This window comes from Myiozetetes cayanensis, unplaced genomic scaffold, assembly GCF_022539395.1.
Source record: "Myiozetetes cayanensis isolate MyiCay16 unplaced genomic scaffold, myiCay2020 scf4, whole genome shotgun sequence".
NCBI classification, from domain to species: Eukaryota; Metazoa; Chordata; class Aves; order Passeriformes; family Tyrannidae; genus Myiozetetes; species Myiozetetes cayanensis.
Genome location: NW_026087631.1, coordinates 32,417,672 through 32,444,665, shown reverse-complemented (window position 1 = coordinate 32,444,665; position 26,994 = coordinate 32,417,672). Strand labels below are relative to the sequence as shown.

At 36.6% G+C, this 26,994-nt stretch overlaps 1 protein-coding gene across 6 annotated transcripts in view; it reads left to right on the top strand.

Moving 5' to 3' along the window:
* Positions 1 to 26,461, top strand: part of FBN2 (fibrillin 2) — a 119,073-nt gene extending 92,612 nt beyond the window's left edge. For 4 of the 6 annotated variants that reach the window (XM_050329107.1, XM_050329108.1, XM_050329106.1 and 1 more), the window contains 21 exons: positions 181 to 306; positions 1,701 to 1,817; positions 4,103 to 4,231; positions 4,537 to 4,656; positions 7,972 to 8,097; positions 8,283 to 8,435; positions 8,990 to 9,055; positions 9,327 to 9,452; positions 9,550 to 9,669; positions 10,428 to 10,550; positions 10,978 to 11,109; positions 12,544 to 12,669; positions 14,817 to 15,023; positions 15,715 to 15,840; positions 16,408 to 16,530; positions 16,664 to 16,780; positions 17,427 to 17,555; positions 19,016 to 19,135; positions 20,676 to 20,907; positions 21,568 to 21,721; positions 24,535 to 26,461. In XM_050329107.1, coding sequence (XP_050185064.1) covers positions 181 to 306; positions 1,701 to 1,817; positions 4,103 to 4,231; positions 4,537 to 4,656; positions 7,972 to 8,097; positions 8,283 to 8,435; positions 8,990 to 9,055; positions 9,327 to 9,452; positions 9,550 to 9,669; positions 10,428 to 10,550; positions 10,978 to 11,109; positions 12,544 to 12,669; positions 14,817 to 15,023; positions 15,715 to 15,840; positions 16,408 to 16,530; positions 16,664 to 16,780; positions 17,427 to 17,555; positions 19,016 to 19,135; positions 20,676 to 20,907; positions 21,568 to 21,721; positions 24,535 to 24,909 — 3,047 coding nt within the window. In that variant the 3' untranslated portion in view covers positions 24,910 to 26,461. The remainder of the gene's footprint in view (positions 1 to 180; positions 307 to 1,700; positions 1,818 to 4,102; positions 4,232 to 4,536; positions 4,657 to 7,971; positions 8,098 to 8,282; positions 8,436 to 8,989; positions 9,056 to 9,326; positions 9,453 to 9,549; positions 9,670 to 10,427; positions 10,551 to 10,977; positions 11,110 to 12,543; positions 12,670 to 14,816; positions 15,024 to 15,714; positions 15,841 to 16,407; positions 16,531 to 16,663; positions 16,781 to 17,426; positions 17,556 to 19,015; positions 19,136 to 20,675; positions 20,908 to 21,567; positions 21,722 to 24,534) is intronic. The other 2 variants (XM_050329109.1, XM_050329110.1) reach the window with 2 other exon arrangements.
* The last annotated feature ends 533 nt before the right edge of the window (positions 26,462 to 26,994 follow it).

Genomic DNA, 26,994 nt, shown 5'->3' with positions numbered 1-26,994 from the left:
TCTCAAGGTGTATAGGCAAGCACCTCCTATAAAATGAAGTTTTGTTATGATTCAGGTTTATTTATAGATAATTTTGAGTCTGGCTTTAATAATAATAACAGTATAAAAATGTTATTAAGTAAAATGGGGGAATAATGGAAGTCAATAACATGCAACATCTGTTTAATATTTTTGTTGTAGATCGCAACGAATGTCTGGAAATTCCTAATGTTTGCAGTCATGGTTTATGTGTGGACATGCAAGGAAGCTACCAGTGTGTGTGTCACAATGGTTTTAAGGCATCCCAAGATCAGACTATGTGCATGGGTATGAAAAAAACAATACTTTTGTGTGTGGTTTTGTTTGCTTGTGGGTTTTTCAAAGGGGAAGAAGATGAGTCATTTTTTTTGGAGATCATAGTGCCATTAAAAGACTGATTCATACATTTCTGAATTTTTTTGTGATTAAAGTGTGTGAAGTTGTCCTTGTTTGAGGAAAAAAACACAGTATTCTCAGAGATAGATCCATGTTACTGAAGAATTTATGAACAGTATTTTCACAAAAATACATCATAGTGGCTTATTTGGCAGAGAGTTTTATAGGATGTATCACAGAGTGATGCAGTGAGATAAAAAGACACATTTTTCAATTATTTAGAAATTTATTGAGCGTGTTTTGTTTAAAAAATAGAATCCCACATTTAATGTAACTTAAAACTCTACTATTTTTGTATGAAAATGATGACATGGTAGAGATGATATAAGAAATAAGATTGAAAAACAGGAGTATTTTTCTTGTTCTTTTAATTTGTAATCAGCTCTACAGGGTCTTAAAAAGAAAAGGTGATGCATGTGTAAATGTGTTTCTTGCTGAGTTAAAATAGCAAAAAATTATTTTTATTTTTGAAATAATTATCATCTAAATGTCAATTCTAACCATAGAGAAGTTCATTATCTTCTGTAGGACAGGTATCTTCCAATTTCAACTCGAAACAGACAAATTAAAACCTATTCACACTGTAGTATATATTCATATATGCCTAGAGTCTTCTCATATTTTAACTAAATCACATTTGTCAAAATATCTGAGAAGGATATTTTGAAAAGTGACTCAACAATGCAAAATTTTGAAGAAGTAGGACAGAATCTCAGTACCTTCTAGACCCTTAATGGAACTCCAGAAATTACTGAAACCTACAGTACGACACAATGAATTTTAGTGCATTTTATAAGTGGATATCCATTTCCAGAAGTTTGTAACTGGTCTTTATAATTCTGGATGTAGGATTTCCATAATATATTTGCATATGTAAATTGAATTATGAAATACATTTTAAACAGCTTTTTGTGGGCTCTCAGGAAAATATGTACATAAAATTTGATCATTTCAGAATGTTTTACTGATTTCTCTTCATACATAGAAGTTCTTAACATACTTGTGTATGTTTAGAAATCTTATTATGGAAAATAAAAAGACAGAATGCCTTCAGACACTGCACATACATATTTATTTTCACATTCAACAGTAGCTTTTATTTTAGAATATATGTAAAAATGCATCATGTAGTGTTTTCCTATTGTACTGAGAAGCTATAAAACTCAGTAGTGTAAATAGATAATGCAAGAGATGAAAGTTTAGGATACTGTAACTGTGTACAGACAACACATTAACACATAATCTGGGAAAATCAGTTCTCACATGCAGTTTGTTTCTCTTTGCAGATGTTGATGAATGTGAACAACATCCATGTGGAAATGGAACCTGTGAAAATATGGTTGGATCATATAACTGCCTGTGTTACCCAGGATTCGAATTAACTCGTAATATTGATTGTGTGGGTAAGAGATGTAATCCATACTTTTGTTCTCATTGCTGCTGGCTTGTATGCCAAGGGGCATGATAGATAGTTAAACAGAAGAGAGGTGTTACAGAAGGAAGACAGAACAAAGCCTACTTATTTCTTCCTGGTTCAGAAGAGAACTACAACATCTTTAAAAAGTATTTTAAATGCTCTCCTTGTCCAGGAAAGAGAAAATTCATGGGTCATGTACAGAGGTTAATGATGGTTGGGGGAACATCACACTGGCGACCTGTCACTAGTGGGATTCCACAGGACTCCATCTTGGGCCCTGTGCTCTTCAACATCTTCATTAATGACTTGGACACAGGACTGGAAGGGACAGTGTAGTGGTTTTGCAGGTGACACAAAACTTGGAGGAGCTATTGCCTCCCTTGAAGGCAGGGAGACCCTTCAGAGAGACCTGGACAGATCAGAGGGCTGGGCAATCACCAACCATAGGAAGTTCAACAAGGGGAAGTGTTGGATTCTACACCTGGGACGGGGCAACCACGGATATACGGACAGACTGGGGAATGAGATGCTGGAAAGCAGTGCTGGAAGTGACCTGAGGGTCCTTGTCAATGGCCAGCTGGACATGAGTCAGCAGTGCCCTGGCAGCCAGGAGGGCCAACCCTGTCCCAGGGGCCATCAGGCAAAGCACTGTTAGCCAGGACAGGGAGGGGATTGTCCTGCTCTGCTCTGACCTGGGACAGCCTCAGCTGGAATACTGGGGCAGTTTGGGGTGACACAATATAAGAAAGATACTAAGCCACTAGAGAGCATCCAATGGAGGACCATGAAGACGGTGAAGGGCCTTGAGGGGAAGCCGTGTGAGGAACAGCTGAGGGCACTTGGTCTGTGAAGAGGAAGCTGAGGGGAGACCTCATTGCAGTTACAACTTCCTTATGAGGGGAGGAGGAGGGGCAAACTCTGCCCCTCAGCAAGATTCTGCTCTGTGGGGACCAGGGACGTGACCTGAGGGAATGGCTGAAATTGTGTCAAGGGAGGTTTAGGTTTGATATTAGAAAACAGTTCATCCCCCAGAGGGTGTTTGGGCACTGAACAGGCTCCAGGGCAGTGGTCACAGCACCAAGGCTGACAGAGCTCAAGGAGAATTTGGTGATACTTGGGGACACAAGGTGTGACTCTGGGAGATGGTCCTGTGCAAGCCCAGGACCTGGACTCAGTGATCCTTGTGGGTCCCTTCCAATTCTGCATATTCTGTGATTTTGTGAACTAAAAAGTTTTTCTGGTAAGGAGAGTCTGCTGCCAAGGAAGGGCATTCTTTGCCAAGGATGTTCTTCCCTTTGGCAGAATAGCTACCAGTTTACTGCCAGGAGCATCCAGCACCTCTGCTTCGGACTCATACTTGGATTTTGTTAGCACTTTTGACAGCTTCAAGGGCCTCAGGGCTTTCTTCCAAACTGTCCTAAAGGCATTTTAGCCCATCTGATGATAATATTTTTGAGGTATTTCTGCTTATAGAACTGTAACACAAAAGAAATGTATGATAGAATAATGTAGTAACACAGATGTGGTTGAAGCAAAAGGTATATCTTCCTCAACAGCTGGTACTTAATGCTTCTGACCAAGACTAAAACCCTTCAGTAAAACTGCCGCTTGTCTTCAGCCAAATTCAAGTATTGCAAAGCAAAAAAGTGTAAGTTCTTCTTACACCATGATGCTTCTCTGATCTCCTTTTCATTTATTCTGACTCTTTCTCATCTGTATTTTTCCTCATGCAGCACTCCTTTAGGTCTGCATCATTGAAGTAACTCTACAAAATAATAAGCATTTTCAAACCTTGTTTTCCAAACTGTTATGAGGAAGGAAATCATTCTGTGAGAGCAAATTACCTAGTCCATAATTACAAGTCCATATTGGTAGGTCAGGTTTTAGGAGGAAATTTGAGTGCATATAAATCCAGAAAAAATTCAGAACCATCCATGAAACATTTTCTCTTCTATTCGTGGACTTGGTATCATACAGTCACTTGGCTGTAATTGAATGTTTCCAGATGCAGTAACTAAGGTAATGCCAGAAGTCTGAAAATTATAATACCCTCTAAAAAGAGGATGTTGTTTAAATAGAGCATACACCTTAATGCACTAATGAATAAGAGTTACTTTCCCCTAGCTGTAAGCTGTTACCTTGTTGCTGCAAAATTTGCCTTTTGCACAAAAATATATTTGCAACTTGAGTATGTTTACAACATACTGGATATACTATGCCAGGACTCAACTGTCACTTCTAGGGTTTATTTTGGTTTTTTTTTTTTCACAGATATTGACGAATGCAGTTCCTTCTTTGGTCAGGTGTGCAGAAACGGACGGTGTTTCAATGAAATTGGTTCCTTCAAATGTTTATGTAATGAAGGGTATGAGCTTACTCTAGATGGCAAGAATTGTTTTGGTATGTATGATACCATATGAAGATGTTAAAGCACTGATGAGTTGAAATAAACTCTTGACTCCCATCTAGAGGGAAGCAAGATGGTCTGAATATCTAAACATAAAAAAAGAAAGACAGTGATTGAAGTGAAAACACAGTAGAAGTAATAGGTTTTTTGAATAATTGTTGGTCTTCAAGCAATTAATTGCCTTAGAAAAAGGTAATTAGTGAAGAATCCTACAGTCTTTTTCATTAATAAGTCTTCTTTATTACCATAAGAATTACAAAGATTGTAAACCTTTTTTGATTCCATCTACTCTCCAAAGATACTAACGAGTGTGTGGCACTGCCTGGTTCGTGCTCTCCTGGTACCTGTCAAAATTTGGAAGGATCATTCAGATGCATATGTCCGCCAGGATATGAAGTAAAAAGTGAAAGTTGTATTGGTAAGGCAAGTTGTAACTGTTGCTTCTGAACAATTTAAATATTAGGAAAAGTATCTGGTTCTAATTTGGTGGAAAGCAGTCATACACCCTAACGTTTGTGAATGTTTCCTGTCTTAAAATCATGGTGTCATGGAATAAGTATGAGAAGTCTTCAGGAAGAGGTTTTAAAAACAAAAGGCAAAATATTTTGTTTGTATTGTACTATGTTTTGAACACTGATTTCTTCATTGCTGCAAACAGAAATACTTTAAAAAAGAAAAAGAATAATTTTATATTTAATTTGCTTTTTAAAAATTACAATTCATAAACAAGTCTGTGCACTGGATTTATAATGTATACAGAAGGTAATTATTGGCAATGAATGCATGAACTGAGCATATAGTTTCAGGGGGTGTGAAGTTCAAAAATCTTGATAAAATTATGGAGCTTATGGGAACAATCAAATAATTTTCTTCTAAAAACTGTTTTCTGATTTTGCATTTTATATAATGCCTATCAAGTGTGAGATTCACAAGAGGAGAAAGAGGATACAGCAGGCCTATCATCAGTTTGAATGTTCTTGTTTGTTCATACAGGTCTCACATAAAGCTTCAAATGTTATTTTAGAGCTGAATGTCACACAGTGAATTAAGATTTGGTGTGACAGAGAAGAAGAAATAAATCCAAGTTCCAACTCCCTTTTCCAACAGAGCAAAGCACAGGACAACTTCATTTATTGGACATTTCAATTAACTATGTGGAGTACCTGGCAACGAAGGTGCACACAACTAGATTTGGGTAGCTAAGGCTGGAAGTTCTAGGTTTGTGCATGATCACAGAATAGAGTAAGCATCTTTCTCTCCACTGTGACTGTATTAAAAAACCTGATTTTTAGCTTAAGTGTCTGAAGTTAGCTGGTGTGAAACACACATTCATCCAAGTAACTCCCAGTAAAAAATGTGCAGCTTGTCCTTGTATGGGCTGAAAGAAAACAAAAACACTGGAAAGGACATAAGTATTTGGCTTGTAGCCACCTAATCTATGTGGCTGCAGGAACGGGAACCATTTTTGAATTTTTGTCTTCAGGAGTAGGATTTATTTTCTAAGTCCCCAGAGTTCTATCCGCCTTTTGTCTCATGCCACCATATTCAGTTTGCCTGCCAAGTTCATGGTTTCTTTTGGCAGCTGCTGATTCCATATTAGCAATTATGTTTGAGTCGAATTCAAATCACCTAGAGTTATAAGGTCATGAATATTAAAAAGAAAAAAAAGAATTAAAAAAAAAAAGCAAGCTTTTGGTTTTCCAGGAATATTACTGTTTATGGCTCTACTATAGTACCCTCTCAGAATCTTTTTGTGTTTTTGAGAGCATCCATGGCTGCCAAATCAGAATAAAAGGGACTTAATTACATCCTTTTTCTTAATTGAACCATATGTCCAGAAAACTTGCACCAACCATTCCTAGAAAATGCCTAGGTGATCGCGTGTGATTGTATAAATACTTAGATTAGTATTATGACAGCTCTTACAATATATGGTCCCCATTACTTTCTATTGATGTTGTATGCAAAGAGCTTTAAAGAATTCATTATTTCTGTCTGTAGTGTGAGGGCTGGCAATGGCTAGATTACCTTTTGAGGTTGGGGTCATTATATGTAGGAGAAACCAAAACAACTGGGGCCACAGAAAAATTCTTAGTTTTCACTTACCTATGTAATGTATTCCTTTCCATTTTATGGGAATAAAGGGGTAAAGACTTGTTTACTTCCAAGCTGACTCATCACCTGTTCGTCATGGCCGCAGAAGGACTTTCAGCCCAAGCCATTCGCTACAGTAAAGTAAGCCATTCATTACAGAGAGCGGTTTTCCCATCCCATGCAGCTGAATTGCTGAGCTTCGTATATTTAGAACTATCACAGTAACTGGGAAATTAATTACCATTTTCTCTGAAATAAGCTGGCTTTAAATGGTTCACAAAGTAAGAACCTGACCATGGGAAGTTACTGCAGAGTTCAGTCAAATGCCAGAATATGCTACAGTGGTTTGTCCATGTGCTGTTCCTAATAGCAATTTCTGAAAATAGGACAAAATGTAATATTTTTCAGAAGTAGTATCACAGAATCTATTCCTACCTGACTTATTCCATCACTCCACTTATATTTTCCAAATAATAAAAACTGTATTTCCAATGTTTTCTTACCTGCTAAATACAGGGTGGTTTTCTAAAATTCAGTATGGCAGAGAATCCAAAAAGTATGAGCACCAAAGATGGCACTTCAGCTTTGTGACTCAACACACATGAAGCTTACTTTCATGCAGACTACCTCTTCCTACCTACAGTTTGATTAAGATCAGGATGGATTTTATTGTAGAATGCTTACACAGCCGTGGCTCTCTGATGGTTCTTTCAATATTCCTTACTGAAAGATTTAGGAGGGATTGTTCTTTGAAGATTTTTAGAATACATTTCAGAATTTATGAAATTATAATTGTTATTATCTTTAAAAATTACCTTAGCAAGCAGGGTCATATATTCAGTCAGTATTTGCAGAATAGAATAAGTTTAAATATAGTTTTAAACAATAGATATGAAAAATTAAATGTCTCCTATTGTATTATTTTCTTAATCTGTCTGTTATATATGTAGATGCAGGATGTACAGCTTGATAACTGTGAGCTCCACAATTTTACAGGCACTTGATGCTTTTATTAAGTCCTCATTTTTTGGTTTAAACTTTTGATAATTATTTAATGTAATATTTAGTAATATGCCTCTATTAAAAAATTAAATCTCAGTGTCTTCAAGTAGTCACAGCATTATATTCTAAATTATGCAATTGAACAGGAACAGATTTTAAATAACACAATGAGAGTGGCAGTGAAAGATTGCTAAAATTAAATCTAGGTATGCCAATACAATTAAAGGTGTCCCTCTACTAATGAGTAGCTATAGTTTCAACTCCATAATCTGTCATTCAGCATGAAAAAAGCATACCTTTAATTAAAAAGAACCCCCTACGTGCCGATTTTTGAAAATTCATATTTGGATGTTTTACGTTTGAAGAAAAGTATTGTTCTTATCAGAAAGAAAAGCATATATTTAATGTTTATATTATAAATATAACAAAGAACAGAGAATGGTATTTGGAATGGTGGTAGATGCGAGTGGAATGCTCTAATTTGAAAGATTCAGTGGAACCTTCAGGCTGCTTTATCTCTTGGGTAGTTTACTGGAAGCTACTGAATTTAAATAACTAAATTAATAAACAAACTTTCCTGACCAAGGAAGTCACAGTCAGTGAGGTTACAGTGAACTTTTTCTCCATTACTTTACAGATATTAATGAGTGTAATGAGGACCCCAACATCTGCCTTTTTGGGTCTTGTAAAAACACCCCAGGAGGTTTCCAGTGCATTTGTCCTACAGGTTTTGTGCTCTCTGATAATGGGCGGAGATGTTTTGGTAAGTTAATGATTAAGGAATATAATAACTTATTCTAAAAGATAATAGAAACTCTGTAGAAGTCCCTTCCAAACTATGACCTTATGAAGCATGCAGAGTGCTTTCAAAACAGTATGAAAAATACAAGCCTGACATTATTCCTTCCAGGGCTAGAGAATCATCATCTAATACTCTCTTTTTTTTAGATACTCGTCAGAGCTTCTGTTTCACTAACTTTGAGAATGGGAAATGTTCAGTGCCAAAGGCTTTCAACACCACAAAGGCAAAGTGTTGCTGCAGTAAAATGCCGGGAGAAGGATGGGGTGATCCTTGCGAGCTCTGTCCAAAGGAAGAAGAAGGTACACATCAAGATTGAAAATTTTTAGATGATACAAAACGAAGAACACGTTGGTGTTGTACCTTTTGATCATTAGAAAGAGAGATTTTTTTGGTATTCATTCGTAATGGCCTTTTCTGGAATAATTTTCAAGTCAACAAAATCAATAAAATTAAATAGAAGAAAACATAAGAAGGGAAACACTGAGTTTTTGGCTTTTCTCTGTAGAGAACTGAACAAGTATCCTCCATCTGTAGATCTAGTCTAGGCAAAAGAGAAGAGCAAAATGGGAGAGTGCCAAGAATCCCTGAAATAACAGTTTTCAGTTCTGGGGTTTCTCCAGATATGGAAAAGGGAAGGCATCAAACACATCCACACAGAAGCTGAACAAGCGATAGTGCTGCTTTACTGACCTAAAGGCAGTGTTGCTTTTGCATCTGGCCAAGACAGTGTCATGACTATGGTTTAAAGGGTTGACAATTCTGAAAAATGTGATATAGAAGATTTTTTGATGGCTTTAACCATGTGTCATAGTTCTTCCACTCTTCTTTTTTAAAAGAAAACGTATCTCTACAGTTGCTTTTCAGGACCTGTGTCCTTATGGTCATGGAACTATTCCTGGAATAGATAATACACGTGAAGGTAGGTATTCTTTTTCCTGTTAATTAAATAAAAAATAAATATTTATACTTAAAACTAGAATACAATAGTATGTGATAGCTTACTCCCCATAGCTGTTGGTGACGAGGCTGACCTGTAAAATGCGGATCATTTGGAATGATAGTTAAAAGAACACTTTTGAAATTGCGTGGCTCAAGATGAAAAGAATTGGGTGCTTAGGGGTTTTTTTAATTTTTTTTTAAGAGTTGAAATGCATCAGCTAAATGATTGATGATATCTTCCTGCTTTTTAGATGTCAATGAATGCCTTGAGAGCCCAGGAATTTGCTCCAATGGTCACTGCATCAATACTGATGGATCATTCCGCTGTGAGTGCCCCATGGGATACAACTTGGATTTCACTGGAGTACATTGCATTGGTGTGTACAATTTGTAGGAAATGGAACACTTGAATTGAAAACATAACTTGAAATGTGTCCCAGTTCTCTTCAATTTGCATTTATTCATTATATACAGATACTGATGAATGTTCAATTGGCAACCCGTGTGGAAACGGTACGTGCACTAATGTCATTGGCAGTTTTGAGTGCAGCTGTCATGAAGGATTTGAGCCAGGCCCAATGATGAATTGTGAAGGTAATCTACCCTCCTTTTTTTTTTTTTTTATTTTTTGTCCAATCCTTAGTATTCAAACTAACTTTGTTAACCAGGTCTTTGGTACCATAATAACCAGGAGGGAAAAAAGTTTCTGGGCTTGAAATACATCATTAAAAAGGAAGTTGTGAATTGATTTAAGCAATGTTTTTAGATTATCGCAAGATTTCCCCAAACTGCATGATGTTGGATGTTCAGTTGCTGATGATGCATCTCTTCTCATTACTTAGGGGAGTATTTTCTTTTGTCTGTTTTAAACTAATCCATTACTAGTTTCATTAAGTACCTCTTATTTTTCATAGTGCGTTAATTGTGTACAACTCTCATCAGATGCTGATCAGGATTCTTCTTACAGATTTTGTATTTTATGATTCATAATTAGTTTGCTTTTTGAAGTAATATGTTTGTTGGGTTTTTTTAGAGTTTGGGAAAAAATCTGACATTTCCTATCACACGGAAATACATTAAAAATTATCATATAAAAATAAATCTGAAATAGGCCTGTTCCAGATTGTCATTCTAAACTCAAGTGATTCTATAGATATTATGCCATTATTCTTGAACAGAGCATTTTTCAGTTTTCTCTAGTCACTCAAAACCAAAAGTCTGTAAGTTTCTGGTTTGAATTATTATATTTCTGATAATTTTAGCTGACAAGGGAAGCATAGGTACAACAAAACCTTCATGATGGTTGTTTTAGAACTTAGTAGAGCATGATTATTTTGTTTCTTTTTGTTCAGATATAAATGAGTGTGCTCAGAACCCCTTGCTGTGTGCTTTTCGTTGTGTCAACACTTACGGTTTCTATGAGTGCACCTGCCCAGTTGGGTACGAACTAAGAGAGGATAGAAAGATGTGCAAAGGTAATGACTGATGTATAAACTCCTCCCTACCTTCCATCACCCTATACTTGCCAAAGCATAATCCAAATATTTCTGTGCATCTTGCATTCATCCTCTCAGCAGAATGTAGCAAGCAGCTCAGCAGATAATAATTTACGCTTTCAGAACTCGCATAAAGAATATTTAGTACTTTTGTCAAGTATCCCCCGTGATGGGAACCATACAGGCAAGGAGGTCACAATGGTGAAGTTCATCTTTAACATACCAAGATAATACAGCTCGCAAAATTAAGACACCTGCCAACAAACATAACTCTTAGATTTCTTTTCTTCAGTGCTTGTTAGTTAGGGAAGCCTATACTTCCTTTTTTCTTTAGAAAATTCTAGTCTTCAGTAACTGAAGCTACTGGAAGGAAGTTCAAACACAAATATGTCGGTTTTCTTACCAGATCTAGATGAGTGTGTTGAAGGTCTCCATGACTGTGAATCAAGAGGCATGATCTGCAAAAATTTGATTGGTACTTTCATGTGCATTTGCCCTCCTGGAATGACCCGGAGATCTGATGGAGAAGGATGCACAGGTAAAGCTTAGAAAGGGAAGAAGGCATCTACTGAAATATGTACAAGCAAAAAAAAGAAAAAAATTTTCTGTATATGTATATAGTAAACTAGAAAATAATAATTCATAAAGAACACTTAAGGTAGCTAATGATGCCAAACATTTTAAACTTTCTTTTTTGTTTCAAGGTTTGAGCCTTATCTGGAAGTAGTTGTACATGACTAATCAGGATTCCAGAAGAAACACTCTATTATTGTATAACAAAATCCTAAAATTTTCAGACAGTTATTGCATTTTAGAAATTAAATTACCAAACAACCAAGACCTCATTTGATGGGTAGGAAGCAAAATTATCATAAACAAAAAATTATGTTTCCTTTAGCATTAATATAAATAATGTGTCAGTTCTTTAAAGAATTAACACTGTAAGATTCTGAAACTGCCTATAAATGCCATGAAGAGCAAAAGATACGGAAACTGCCAGAGTTCAAAATTATTTCCCATCCTGTAAGTAACAAACAGCTTTCCTTCATCATTTACTCAATTAGTTGAGGGGGAAAGATAACTACATTTTAGCAAATTATACTACTGGTATATAAAAAAGACCATTCCGAAGTTCTCTGCCAAAAAAATTGTAAGCATCCATCTTAGTAAATAGTTTAAATTAAAATATTTTAAAATAGTGTTCCTTGTGCAAGAGATGACTCCTGCCCTTTACAGAGCTTTCTGATTTTTTTCAGAGAATATGATCTGTATTAACAAGAATTTTGTCTTTTTTGACATGTAATTTTGCCTTCAACTCACCTCAGTTTTTTCTGAGGTTTCATTTTAAACATCTGTAAAGGTGTGCCATTGCTTACAGTATCTGTGTCATTAGCTATGGAAAAAAATACACTAAAATTGTAAACTTTTTGGGGGAAATACGTGGACTGAAATATGACACTGAAGATCAAATGTATTCAGAGACTATTAGTGATTACGAAGCAAAAATCTGTTACTCAAATCATGCATGTATTCCAGTTTTATTTAAATATTACTTGCCAGACAAGTGTTATGACTAGAAGTTGCTTTGCTGAAAGTGTTTTCTGCTTCTTGCTGTAAGTTGCAGAGCACATAAAAGGATTAAAAAATTAAATTCCTATTTATGATTAAATATTTATGATTAAATATTTTTATTAAAGTCTTGTATTATTATTGTTATAAGTTTTTTGTCATTATTATTGTTGTTGTTGTTATTATTATTATTATTTTTATTTTTATTATTTCTTGGATGCAGTACAGAAGGAATGGAATAGGATATTACTAAGAAAGTCCTTTCCAGTCTTAAACAGTTGTTGCTTTTTCCACTTCTTGCAGATATTTTTCAAATATTACAGAGAATAATTGATGCATTCTAGGAGTCTGATGTATTTTCCTGTAGCAATTGTTTTATTATAATTATTATATTTTTATGAAGATGAAAACGAGTGCCGGACCAAGCCAGGTGTCTGTGAAAATGGTCGTTGTGTGAATGTTGTTGGGAGCTACAGGTGTGAATGTAATGAAGGATTCCTGTCAAGTCCATCAGGCATTGAGTGTCTTGGTAAGTGCCTCTTTTGTACACATTTCCTCTTAAAGTGTAAAGGATGCAGACAGTGAATTAGCACCTAACAGTTCTCATATCTACAGAAATGAAATAATCATCTTTACTTAGCAATGATATAATATGAAATACTGATAGGAATGAAAAGCATCTTGAGAATATCATCTGAGTGTAGGAATCAGGGGCTTCATATTGAGCTGTCTTAATTTTATAGGACATAAATCTAGACAAAAGATACAGGTGTTTTTAAATAAGAAGGAAAATTTAATTACCTTGAGATAAATAAAAAACTGAGATACAGAGTAAAATTGAGAGTTTGCATATTCAGAACGCAACCTTAAGCATCATAATACAGCAACTAAGCACCTGAATTTTCTGTACCTTTAATTCAGACAGTAATTATGAATATAAAATACTATGATTTCATGGAAAATTGCAAGACATAGTAAAAATTTTTATGCAGGCCTGCAGATTAAATGCTGCTGAAGAGTTTTATGTTCATCAGCCTGTATTTCCTTTTCAACACATTCAGATTTGCACTATAAAATCCATCATTCCCATTTTGGAAGTCAAACAGAAATGCAAAACCTTACTTTTCTATGACCAGCATTCAAGTGTAAATACATTACTGAAATGGTATAAGTATTTATTAATATTTTGACATTAAAAAAAGCCTGTATATTATCTTACGTAAGTACTATAAAACCAGCTCCCTGTAAATTGTCATCAGTAGTGTACTGATTTCATGGCAAAGCAATAACATGGTTTCATAGAATTTCATAGAATTTCCTAAGGATTGAGACCAGATGGGAAGAGAATGCTGCATGCTGTTAACCCCAACCAGTCATTAATACCAAGGAAATAGCCCTTTTTGGAGGTCATTGTTGCTTCCTTATATTTAATATGTAATTTTTCTTAGTATTTCCTAAAAACCATGATTTTAGAAGGTTTGCTCATTGCTGCTTTTTCTTCAGGGTTTCTGGGTTAGAAATTACAAGGAAAAATGAGAGGGCAGAAGCACAGTATTTATTCAGAATTAAAGCACAAACATGAAGTCATAGATTACAGTGGTTTAAATACACTGCACAAACCTTTATGTTCTGTCTACATTGAAATTTATTCCACATCTCAAACTGGGGACAAAGCATTTATGTTTTCCTCAGGTTATAATGTCTCTAAAGGTCTGCAATATACCCTGTGTAGGAGAACAGAAATCTGCTTATTCACGTAAGAAATGTACAGGTTCTGCTCTTCACAAAGAGAGGGTCAGCCAAGTGTTGATACATTTACATATTCTGGGTGTTCAGAAGGATTTTAACTCCTAGTTCTAAGATTAAAAAAATAAAATCTTTCTTTTAAAAACTTAAGCCTATTCAGAACATAATTGACGTCTCTATTTTAATTAGCAAATAAGACAGATGACATAGCCTATTTAGAAGATATGATTTCCACAAGATTCGGAGTTTCCATTAGCATTGTAAACTGGGATCTCTGTCTCCTCAGCTGGCTGTTTGAAGGAAACCTGTAGCAGCTCCATGACTTTCAAACTTTACTTCCCTTTCATTATTGAGAGATATTAACCAAAAGGCTTAAAAAATAAAATAGAATTAGACAGGGACAGATCAACAGTAAGACCATAATTCTTCCGCCTCCCCCCAGCAAAAACTAGGATAACCACAGAAAAAGGACTGACTTGCATATACACTTTTTAGTGATGAGGATTTTATTATTTAAACTGCATAAAGGTAATTAGAGATGATCAGACATGTTATTTTGGCCAGTAAAACAAGCAAACAAAACAGTCTTCTAACCCCACTCCAAGTAAAAGCATGGGCAGCTTAAGTGGAAGCTCAGTTTGGCCCACAGCTGTTTTACTTTCAAGCCAGTCTTACTATCACCAGATACGCCTCAGGGCTCAACTTCCCTAGAAGTCAAACTCAGCTCATGCAGGTACTGAACATTAGGAATGTCTTCAATATATTTAGAATTGCAGCATACAAAAACAAATCTGAAAGGTTAAATCAAAACAGTCTTCATGGTAGCCAGTAATCTTGTAGTGCTTGCATGTGTTGATGGACAGCCAGAATAATACATCAGGTGCTTAAATTTCTATTCTTTATTTTAATCTCTCTCCTTCTTCCTCACAGATAATCGCCAAGGGTTTTGCTTTGCTGAAGTTCTGCAGACAATGTGTCAGATGGCTTCCAGCAGCCAGAATCTTGTCACTAAATCTGAGTGCTGCTGTGATGGAGGCCGGGGCTGGGGGAATCAGTGCATACAATGCCCACTGCCCGGAACCACCGCCTACAAGAAACTCTGTCCACACGGACCAGGTTATACCACAGATGGAAGAGGTATTGGCAGGGGTGAAAAGAGGCGAAAAGGGGGAAAAGAATATGCTCACATATTTAAGCAAATGCAGGATTCTCTTTGAAGTTCCTTTGAAGTATTTCCTTATTAACAGAGTTTGATACTTCAGATACTACTAAGCGACCACATATTAAAACCACATTTCAACAGCAGCTGTGACCAGAACAGCTGTGCAGAATATTCAGGATTGGGATCTAAAGCAGGAGCTACCAACCAGTAACTAAAAGCTAGAAATTATCCCAAAACTTTTGTGTGCTGAAAAGTTGCATACGTGGTAAAGGCAACAACCGTTGCTCTAACAACAATCTCACAATGCTTAGCAGGTACTGCTTCCTCAGAGGAAGCAGAAGCTAAAATATATATTTTTTAATTGTGGTAAAAGTTTTTTGGCACGTAAGTGGTCATAAGAAAATTCACTTCTGTGTGTTTTGTATTTTGAGTTAGTAAAACTGGGACCTAAGTACTCAAAGAAATAGCAGGAAGGTTTTGATACAGAGAACAGTAATGAAGGATGTTCGAAGGATGTTGGCTTTGGATTCAGATCCACTTTTAAAAAGGGAGAAGGGGCAAAGATCCTATCAGAAGCACAATGATAAGGAACTCTGGAAAAATGGAAGAGAAGAAAAACGTTGAATTTAAAACTGAGAGGTGATGTGTTTAATATTTTCTGTACAGATATTGATGAATGTAAGGTCATGCGAAATCTGTGCAGAAATGGACAGTGTATTAACACCATGGGCTCTTTCCGATGCTTCTGCAAAGCTGGTCACACCACTGACATCAGTGGCACATCTTGTAATGGTAAGATTCAGTGTCTTAGTTATTAGTGATTTGTTCAGTTTTTACATAGTGATGTATCAATCTCTGTAAATCTTTGTAGCAAACCAATTTTTTTTCTTCTTCTGTTTTATCTCATTTCTGTCCTTCTTTTCCTAATATGCACTTCTGGTTTTGTATTTGATTTGGGGAAATAGAGAAATGAGCTCTGTTGGCAATATTCCTACAGTAGAATGATCACTGAAGTTATACAGATCAGCTGCATATTAACTGACATTAACTGACAAACCAGCTCATTACTTTTGGTCTACATTTTCCCACTTTTTCCTGGTTAACATATATAAATATACTGTAGCGTGCCAAAAAATAAATACTAGTTCCTTACATGAAAAAACTCAGGAGAGTTTTTCATGGTAGAGGCAACCCTGTATAAACTCCACAGCAACATAGAGAAAGGAATAGAAACTCAGAACAAATGTGAATCAGAGGCTTTTTCTATGAACATTTTTCTCTTAAATTTAGTGCTGTTTAGCGGACATCCTTCTGTTGAGGAAATCAGTACAAAAGATACTTAATATTTTCTCTCTTCAGACCTTGATGAGTGCTCCCAGTCTCCTAGACCATGCAATTTTATCTGCAAGAACTCAGAAGGGAGCTACCAGTGCTCATGCCCTCGGGGCTACATCCTTCAGGAAGATGGAAAGACATGTAAAGGTATAAAGAAAGTAACTTTTTAATTTGGTTTCATCTTGGCTTCAAAGCAAACAGTTTTGAAGTGTAATTTTTTATCAAATTAGCCTCTTTTTTTGTTGACTTTTCTTAAGACAACACCATCTCTTCCTTTCAGATCTCGATGAATGTCAAACCAAGCAACACAATTGTCAGTTTCTCTGTGTCAATACCCTTGGAGGCTTCACATGCAAATGTCCACCTGGTTTTACACAACATCACACAGCTTGTATTGGTAAGAAAAACATTGGTTTTTCTATAAGAACAACATTCTCAACATTCTGTTATTTCCTTTGCTCTTTCTACAGAGCAATAGTGTCATGAGTTCAGAAAACAGTTTTTGAAAACTAACGATTATAGCTTAAAAAAAAAAATCCGTCTATCTAATCTATCTACTCTTTAAATTTTCTTGGTTAGTAAACAGTTATCCGTATTTAATACATGTTATTATGTTCTAAGTATCAACACATGGAGAATTATTAAAATCTCTTTTAAAATGTAGTTAATCAAAACCAGACTGCATTTTCTTTCTTAATAGATACAGATGTTTTTAGATCTTAAGCATCTGTATGTGTATGAATCTTGTCAACTGAAACTATTTTAGTTCAGCTAACACAGAAGTGAACCATTTTTCCAGTATCAGCAATTACATGCCTGGTCTTCCACATACATATTGTAATGGAATTACAGCTTGCATTTCTAATTTATTAATTACTCCTAGCTCTGCATGACTTTTCAGGTGATCTGACTTTTAAAAACTAGAACCTACAAAATGTTGCATCTCTGTGGATTTCAGACTCATAAGAACTTGTTATATAAACATGTCTAAAATAATGCCACAGGTTAAACTGACCTTCTTCTCTCTCCTCTGTGTTTTTAAGATAACAATGAATGTGGTTCTCATCCATCACTTTGTGGATCAAAAGGAATTTGCCAAAACACTCCTGGAAGTTTTATCTGTGAGTGTCAAAGGGGATTTTCTCTGGATTCTACTGGATTAAACTGTGAAGGTAACTAGCAATGGTCAGTTTTTTTGTTATGGTGCAAACCCTTACTTCAATGTCTAGTGGATCATTTGATGTCAGAGCGCCATCCATACTGAAAATAATCACCAAAAAATAATTGGAAAGCATCTAAGTAATTTTAAGTGTAGTGTAAACATATGGAAGAACATACTGCCTGAGTAATTTTTACACAAATTAGCATAAAGGCACTTTTTAGCCAAACTCTTGAACAATTGTTTTCAGCCTGCAATTTCAGCTTTACATAGGCTTATGCATCTAAAAGTCTAGTATTTTTTTGTGGGTTTTTTCATTTTTGTCTTCATACTTCTAAATAGAATCTGTCCACAATTTTTCAGCTAATTGTGATTGTCCACCTAAAGGTATCTAAGATTAAATTCTAAATTCTGTAGTCTAGATCTCCTACCACAACAATACACATTCAAAAGGCTAATTCTCTATATTCAGAAGGGTAATCCATTACAGTTAAAATGCAAATTATATTGATGAGCTTCATCACTCTGTAGTGGCCCAAAAGGGAGCCTCAGTCAGGAATTCTCTGGGATCTACAGACTCCTCAGTGGGCCTTACTTATTGAGCAAAGAAGAAAATAAAAGGCAATACTAGGCCATCTGGCTGCTGAGAATCAGAAATGCAGGGGTATACATCAACAATTTTATGAGATCTCAAAATAGCAGCTGCTGTGATACAGCATTTAAAATAGGAATTGATAAAAAGAGATTATTTCTAGAATAGCAGTGTAGGATATATACAGGTAGAATGTTCAGAAAGGTTTATCTCTTGGCAGATTACTTTGTTCTCAGGAAGTACATATACCTTTGTGTGCCTATGAAACACAAAAATTATATATATCAAAGCATTCACAAAATGTGTGTGTAAACAACTAGTACATCAAAACTGCTCTACATGGCCTTGCTGATGAAAATAACATCTTTCAGTTCTTGTCACAATGGTTTTCTGCACCTCAGGCTCTGGGACGTTATAGTTCCATTACATTTGTTTCCAACTGTGGACAGTGGAATGTAATTTACAGTCTGTAATACGACACATTTTTTTTTAATTTTCTACTAGAATTTCATACTGTACCTGGCAAATTTGGTTGCTTACAGTCTACTTATTTCCTATAGTGGACACAATTTCAGATATCTGAACTTTTACATTTTAGGGAAGAGGGACTAAGGCTTTCTTCCTTATTAACACTTACCTCAGAGACTTTTTAGATGGCTTTTTCTTTTTGGTTGGAAAAACATCTAAATTTAGCATTCCAACACCTCAGTATGTTCCAGGAAACTGAAAGGTTGACCCTGTGTAGTTCTCAAATATGATGGGTGAACTGAGGCAAAAAAAAATACTAGTGTTCCAGTAATTATGATCCAAGTGAGTAATGTGTTCGGCAATGTGTGTAATTGTGTGTTCTTTCATGTTCTGCTTCTCTCTTGGTCACACAGATGTGGATGAATGTGATGGAAACCATAGGTGCCAGCATGGGTGTCAAAATATCCTGGGTGGATACAGATGTGGATGCCCACAAGGATATGTTCAGCATTACCAGTGGAATCAGTGTGTTGGTAAGGAAGCAAACAGCACAAAATATATTTGAGCAGAAAAGGTGTCATGGGGGTTATAGTGGCGACACCAGGCAAGGGCAAGAATGGACAGAACAAAGGGTATGCAAACACTGATCTTTTTTATCTCTCTTGCCCTCCTTCCATACATTTACTACTCCCAACATAAATCAATGACAGGAGGTAATAGGAAATTCTGTGAGACAAGAAGCTTTCCTAGTAAGGTCTAAATTATGATTCTCTTCTTCTCAGAAAAGTCCTCATCTTAGAGGGGCGAAAGATATTAGTTAAATTCCTGAAAGCATCAATGTCAATACCTCTGCTGGGGGAAGAAAAAAAATTAAAAATCATACCTTCCGCTATTAAGAATTAGCATTATTAGCAATTTGAGAATACTACAGAATACCGTCTATAGTGAATGGTGAGAAAAAACCCAACAAAACCATTAAGGGTTTTCTACTTTCAAAATTCAGTATTAACGTCAATATTAGTTATTTATGCAGGGAACAGGGACAAATTAAGATGGTCAGGAGTTTTATTATAGATTTATCTCATTTATTTTCTGTGTTTCATGAACTCAGCTAAATGTGATACCAAATGAAATGTGGGAATCTTTTTTTTTAAATAAAAAACAATATATAGTGAAAAAACCCCATCCTGTTCTGTTCACAAAGAACAATACAGCATGTTTACCTTTTCAGGCTTGCTTTCATGGTATTATAATCAGAGGATATATGAACTGCCATACTTTTCATAGAGGCTGATACTACTGTCCTGATCCTTGACATATAAATTAGTTTACCCATTTTACATTAAGTAGCACACAGACAGTTTTTCTGAATCCCAACCAACATTGTCACTCCTCAGTTATTACTGCTTTACAGCAAAGAAAGCAAAGGACTGGGGTGAGAGTGACGGAACGCAAAACCCCAAACCAGCTACAGTTTCTGAATATTATAGTCCTCAAATAATCTCTCTGCTTTTTTTCTGCCTGAAACCAAATCCAGTCACACTGACTGGAGGTGTCACCTCTGTATCTTAAAACCCACACGGTGAAGGTGATAATCCTTTTCTCTTTCATTTGTTTGGTTATTTCGATTGGCTTTCCTACAGAGCCTGAAAGTTTCACTAAAAGTATGTGCAAACTTCTCCCCGTCAGTAGGTGCCCAGGAACACCACCATGGCTGGAATTCCAACTCATTTTCCCTCTGAGGACCTTGTATAGGAAGGCAGTACACTCCTATCTATCCTGACAGGCGAAACAGAACCCCTGAGCAAAACAAACATTGAAGAAAGGGTGAACATTGAGTGACTATAAGGTTAACAGGAACAGTATCCTAAAATACCTCTTCATCGCAGATACACAAATTTGGGGCCTTTGCCAATGCACTTTTCCTTCAGAAGCCAAGTGTCTGTGGGGTAATGAGGTTTGGGATGTAGCAGAGCCCTAGGACTTGCAGATATTCTGATTTCTTAGCTACATCATGCTTGCCTGATGTCTGTGAGATTAGAAAACACCAATATATTTTTGTTTGCTTATCAGATGAAAATGAATGCTCCAATCCTAACACGTGTGGCTCTGCTTCTTGCTACAACACCCTTGGAAGTTACAAGTGCGCCTGCCCATCTGGGTTTTTCTATGACCAGTTCTCCAGTGCCTGCCATGATGTGAATGAGTGCTCTTCCACCAAGAACCCCTGCAATTATGGTTGTTCCAACACTGAAGGGGGTTATCTTTGTGGCTGCCCACCTGGCTATTACAGAGTTGGACAAGGGTGAGTATCTTCACACAGTCATTCACCAGAGACACATTAAGGAGGGCTGGTCTGAGGAGCAGAGGTGCAAATGAAGGACAACTGCTAAGTCCTTTCCACTCATTTCTACTTTTGCATACAATATCCAGAAACTAGGGAAAAAAAAAAAAAAAGACACGTCTGTACATGCAACATGACATTCATTTTAAATCTAGTATATAAAGAACATTAAACAAAGAGTTCTGCTTTCTCCCCCAGTACCAGCACATAAACTCCTTCAGAAACCTACTCAGTGAGGACTGCTACCACCTGTACTGAGATAATCAAGGGTTGTAAATAACACTGCTCAATCCAGAACATTAAACTCAAATCAGCATTGTGCCAGTACATGACAATGGGTAAATTCTGTAGTTCCCAAGTTCAGGACAGGTTGGCCTTTTTCTGTTTCTTCATAAAACTTGTAAATCAGAATTAGAAAAGCCTACAAGCCCTCAGGCAGTGGCTGTATTTTTCAATATGCCATGCTAGTGTGAAGGAAATAAATGCACAGAGCTCCTGCTAAGCGATGCAAAAGGAAGGGGATACAGGCACTGGGGTACAGATTACACACTCACTTTCCATTTAACAGGACAGTTGGTAAAACTGCAAGGAGTAACTAAAACAGATATTTTTATTCAACAGACACTGTGTCTCAGGGATGGGATTTAACAAAGGCCAGTACGTTCCACTGGATGGAGATGCTGATGAAGAAAATGCTTTGTCCCCTCTAGCATGTTATGAGTGCAAAATCAATTCTAAAAAAGACAAAAGGAAGAAGAGAAGTGCTAATGACACTGTATGTATTGGGATAAATAACCACTGTAATGTACTTTCATTTTCAGGTATTTCCAGATACCAAAAGTATCAGTAATAGAGGGAATTCTTAACGGGCCATATTCAGTGGTCAAATCAAATTTTTTTTCCCTTGCCCTGTTGGCAGCAATAATGTGACAATAAAAAACACACCAATAACTATGAATGAAGTTTTTAAAGCTTGTATAGATTCCTTTGCAGTGTGATGTGGTCTAGTTCCTCAGAATACATTCAGGGAAATAATTTTCCTTTGATGATAGAGAGCTAGGAAACTGGTCATCTGTTCTGCCGTCAAAAGGAGATTGCACAGCATTTGTGCTCTGGGACAGCTAAACAGACCTTCTTGCAGATCATTTTAGTCTTGGTGTCTCTTCCATGGTTGCTCACAATTGTGTGGGACTAAAGCCCATGACCTGGCTAATACACTGAAGTCCAATATTTGCAGAATTGCTGAGGTTGTTAGAGAACTATACTTCATACTTTTTTTTTTTCTTACTGCATTTGTTGGGCTTTTGTGATGGTTTGGACTTGGCTCCCTGCCAAATGCCCAAACTCACGGTAATAACCCCTTCCCTCTCCCTTCTTTCCTTAGGGCAAAGGAAAAAAACTATAAAAATTGTAGAACCTGAAATCAATTTAATTATATAAAAACATATATTTTTACATATATTACAGTTATGTACAATTAAAATACTATGTACACAGCAAAGGAGCTCCCAAACACCCCCAAAGGCAAAGGGGAAAAAGGGACAAAATCAGAACAGATATGCACAATCAAACCCAAGAACTAGCAAAATAAAGAACTATCAGAACAAAATCTCCCCACGTCCCTCAGAAAAGCAAGATCACCAGACACGGCCAGCACTCTCCGATCTCCGCATGGCAGACGAGCGGTCGCTGCAGCCTCAGCCTTAGATAAGTGAGACCAATGCAAGGACCCACTGCTCCTGGACCTCAGCGGGAGAGACGAGAGTGAGGTCTCTGATCTCCAACTTATTTATACCCTGGTTTACGTAAAAATCGTATGGAATACTGGGTACATGGCTACTTCTTTGGTTACAAGCTGGTTACCAGGAAGGCCTAGACTAAAACTATCACAGTTTTTAAGGATAAATTATGGGATATTGATGAATGGACAGACCTACTGTTTACACCTTTTAGATCCTTTTTTTCAAATGTTAGAAGAGTGTACCTGTGTATCTGTCAGCTGTATAATCTGTGTGATAGCTCTTATTTTGTAGCTCTAGTCTTGGGATCTGCAGTAATATGAAATTGACTCAGTTTAGAGGTGGGGACACACACAGGTTTTCTTTCAGTAGTAAAAGAGCTGTATAATGCAGGCAGGCAAAATACAAACCCTTAATTAAACTTGCAAGGTGTGCTACCCACACAAACTACACTGAAAAGACAGGGAAACAAGTCTGCTTTCTAAAAGGGATGGGGCATAAAATAATCCGGATGCTCCAGCCTTACTACACACTACTTTGCATGATGCCATCAAAGCCAGTTCTTCTACTGGCAAAGTAGTCCTGTAATTTTTTCTCTAAAGGATATAGTGGCACTTCAGATTTAAATGTTTGATTTCCCCAGACACATTCCAACTTCTTACAAGCACTCCTTGTCCCTCCCTACCACCCACTCCCACTGATCCTGAATTCTATTGTGAATTCTGTGGTCAGGCCACCACTGAAATTCATGTATGTTTTGAAAAACATTTTTTTCTGTTGCACAGTTAATTCCATATTGAGTTCATAATTGTAAAATCTTGTTGTTGCACTTTTTTAATAGCATTAACCTTGTCATTTTCTAGTGTTTGAGTGGTAAAAGTGACAGTTTTTGCATCCATAAAACTAGGTGAAAAAAGAAAAGCTCTAATCACTATTCACATGTATGGGCTTCAGTATTTAAAACACTGCAGTTCTTCCTCCTGTCCAAAAATTTTCCTCATTTTCAGCATGGGTTTTTAACTGCATTGCATATTGGTACACATTTGTACTCCCGTGGGACTTCTGCAAAAGCACTTTCAAAAGCTGTTACTTGTTAAATGGCTTTCCTAGGACTGCACTGTGCTCACAACTAACACCTCTGGGCACATTCACACCTGCAGCATAACTGTACTGAAACTTGAATTAAAAAAGAAATTGTGAATGATTTGTCAGAAAAACAGTGCTGTGTCTTTTTGCACACTCCCTTCAGTGGTCCCAATAGGATGTAACTGCACAATGTGACACACTGGCTCTCTCTGTGGAAGGCTGACAATGCAGCAGTTCTCTCTTTACTTCAGTTTCCTCCATAAATGGTGCTTCCTCATAACCAAATACTGAGCCTGCTTGTTTTTAGAAGGCAGGACTCATTAAACCAATTTCAGGGAATTTTCAGAGAAAGTTTCAAGGAATTCTCTGAATGGTGTTGTGGTATATGTTTCACTAATTTGAGACGGATCATAAAAAAAAAGCTGTGCCTCATTGTACAGACTTTACTGCAGTAGTAAACATAAGTCTCTTCTTTACATGGGCTCTTTGCAAGCATGAAGTTAAACAGGTTCTCAAAAGAATTTGAAATTAGAGCCTCCCGATATTCATCCTGTTAAGCCTGTGTGAAAAGCCTTTAAGGTTTACTGGGTGTGTTGTATAAAATCAAGCCATACTTCCAGGTGGAAAGGATTTACAGTTGCTTCTTTCACGGGTAGATTTTGACAAGTACAGAAACTGCTAATTATCACATAATTATTCCTCTGTCAATACAAGTGAGTATCTGTTTCTCCTGCTCTAAACATTCTTTCTTCCTTTGCTTCAGATGGAGCAGACTAAGTTGGAAAGTCTAGACATGGATAGCCCTGTGAGGATCAGGGTCAACATTTCCAGGCTGGACCACAAGGAGCACATCCTGGAACTCCTACCAGCCATTGAGCCCCTCACCCACCATGTGCGCTACGTCATCTCCCACGGAAATGAGGATAGGATCTTCAGGATCCACCAGAGGAATGGGCTGAGCTACTTGCACACAGCAAAGAGAAAGTCAGTGCCTGGCATTTACACACTGGAAATCACCAGCATTCCTCTATATAAGAAGAAGGAGCTAAAGAAACTGGAAGAGAGCAATGAGGACAACTACCTCCTGGGAGAGCTGGGGGCAGTGCTCAGGATGAGGCTGTGGATAGACCTCTATTAGCCACGTTCCAGACTGAGCACAGTCCTTCAGTCACTTCCGCTCTCCTTTCTACCCACCAGACAATATCTGCTTTTCCAAGGTTTTGAAAAAGCCGCTCAACTCCAGGGGAGGAAGAGCCCTTTCTTCCCACCCTGCCAGGACTACAGAATCACCCTTTCAGGAGGGTAACTCAAAAGGCCACTGCCAAAACTTCTATTACAAGGGCAATCATGGTTACTGTATCTTTTATATAACCTCAGTTTAAAGTATATTAAAGAGCTAAAGTTCAAGAAGTCATCATATGGCACTAAAAGGCACAAAAATGTGAGATTTTTTTTCCCTCTTAGCAGTCTGTAACACTTTGGGTATTTTGCTATAGTTCCTAATTAAAAAAAAAAAAAAACCACAGAAGTTTATTTATTTTTAATGCAGTAATATATGGAGAGAAAATAACAAATTATGGGGGGAAAAAAAAGGAAAAATTGCTTGTTTTTCTTTAGATTTATAAATTTGAGCTATAACACTTTAGAGGTACTTTCTTAAAAAAATAGATTTGAAAGATACTTCCTTTTTGGGCCAGTCATCCAAATAGCACATAAGTGATATTAAAATGTGTCAGAGCTGAAACATCACCATAGTACATCTGGATATTCTAAAATGCTCTTGAAAAACTTTGAGTATTTAAAAAAAAAAAATAAAAAGGAAAAATGGAAGAGAGTCATAGAGGACAAGTATTACAATATACAGTATCAGTCTCTGCAGAGATCATGTTTCACATCAGCCACAGCAAATAGCGGAAGAGGCACAACCCCTGTAGCAAAATACCTTGACTGTTTTTAATGCCATTAGAATTGCAGAACCAAATTGTACAGTACTTCCCTGCAGAGACCTCAAAGAGCCACACATGCAACCACACCTCACTTTCAGAAAGGTTGCTCTAAAAACTGGCATTACTGCAGGAAGCTGAAGAAAATGTCTCTCTGAAGCGAGCACACAATATTTTCATACTGTTTGGTGCTGGCTGGAAATGATGGTGCTACTTGCTAAAACCTCAGAGCTGTTTCAGGAGTGCCATGTGTGCAAACTAATTATGCAGCACAGAGCAGGGAAAAGGTGGTTTTGAAGTTCATTTGTTAAAAATTTCATTAATGCTGTAGTTATACACCATATGCCTCATTTTATCATAGCTTATTTTGTAAGAATGGTGGCTGTACAATCAGTTGAGTTTTAGTTTACTGTAGTAATTTCTGTTTTATGTTTTGTACCATTATGCTTTAAGTGTAGGTCTCAATGGTGCTTTTTTTTTTAACAACTGGTGCCTGTAACTAAGTCATGAAACATAATCTCATATGTGAAAATAGCCAAAGCACATGCTGATTCCAGATTTGTTTCAGTTTCATGTAGGTGCTGACCAAAGATTATATGAAGTTAAACTCAGTGATTTTTCTTTTCTCTTGTTGACTACGGGGATTTTATAAAGAAAAAGAAACTTTGTACATTTTTAAATCAAATGTTGTAAGAAGAAAAGGTATTTCTTGAATGTTTGTATCAGTAAGACAACACATTTATTGCAATAAAGCTTATTTTGGATTAGCTTTTATTCTTTGAAATATCTGCATTCTTTATACAAAATAAGCAATGTAATAGTAAATCTGAAAGATTCAGAGCAGGAAAAAAAGGTGTTAAAATGTAAATATTTCTTCACTTGTATTTAAGGTTATACAGTATTTGCTGACTCAGTTTCCCTCTCATGGCACAGCTGAAACACAGGCGTTAAAATGTCCCTAGAAAGTTAAACTGCCTCTCTAAGAATCTGTCATATATCAGGTTGAGGTGGGCTGGCCTTGCAGAACATTGTGCTTATCCATGAAATGAGTGATGAAGAACCATCACAATTTAAGCTGGATAATTCAGCTCTGAAAAAAAAGTCTGCATACATTTAAGAGTAGGAGTGTAAAATCTCCATCCCTCCTGAACAGCAGAATTCTGTAAAGTCCATCAATAAAGGTAATTTTGCTTGCTGGCAGTTGCTTCAATAGGTATACAGTCAAATAATGCAAAAAATGTTTGGGTTTTTTTCCTAAAGTATGCAAGGTTTCCACAAAG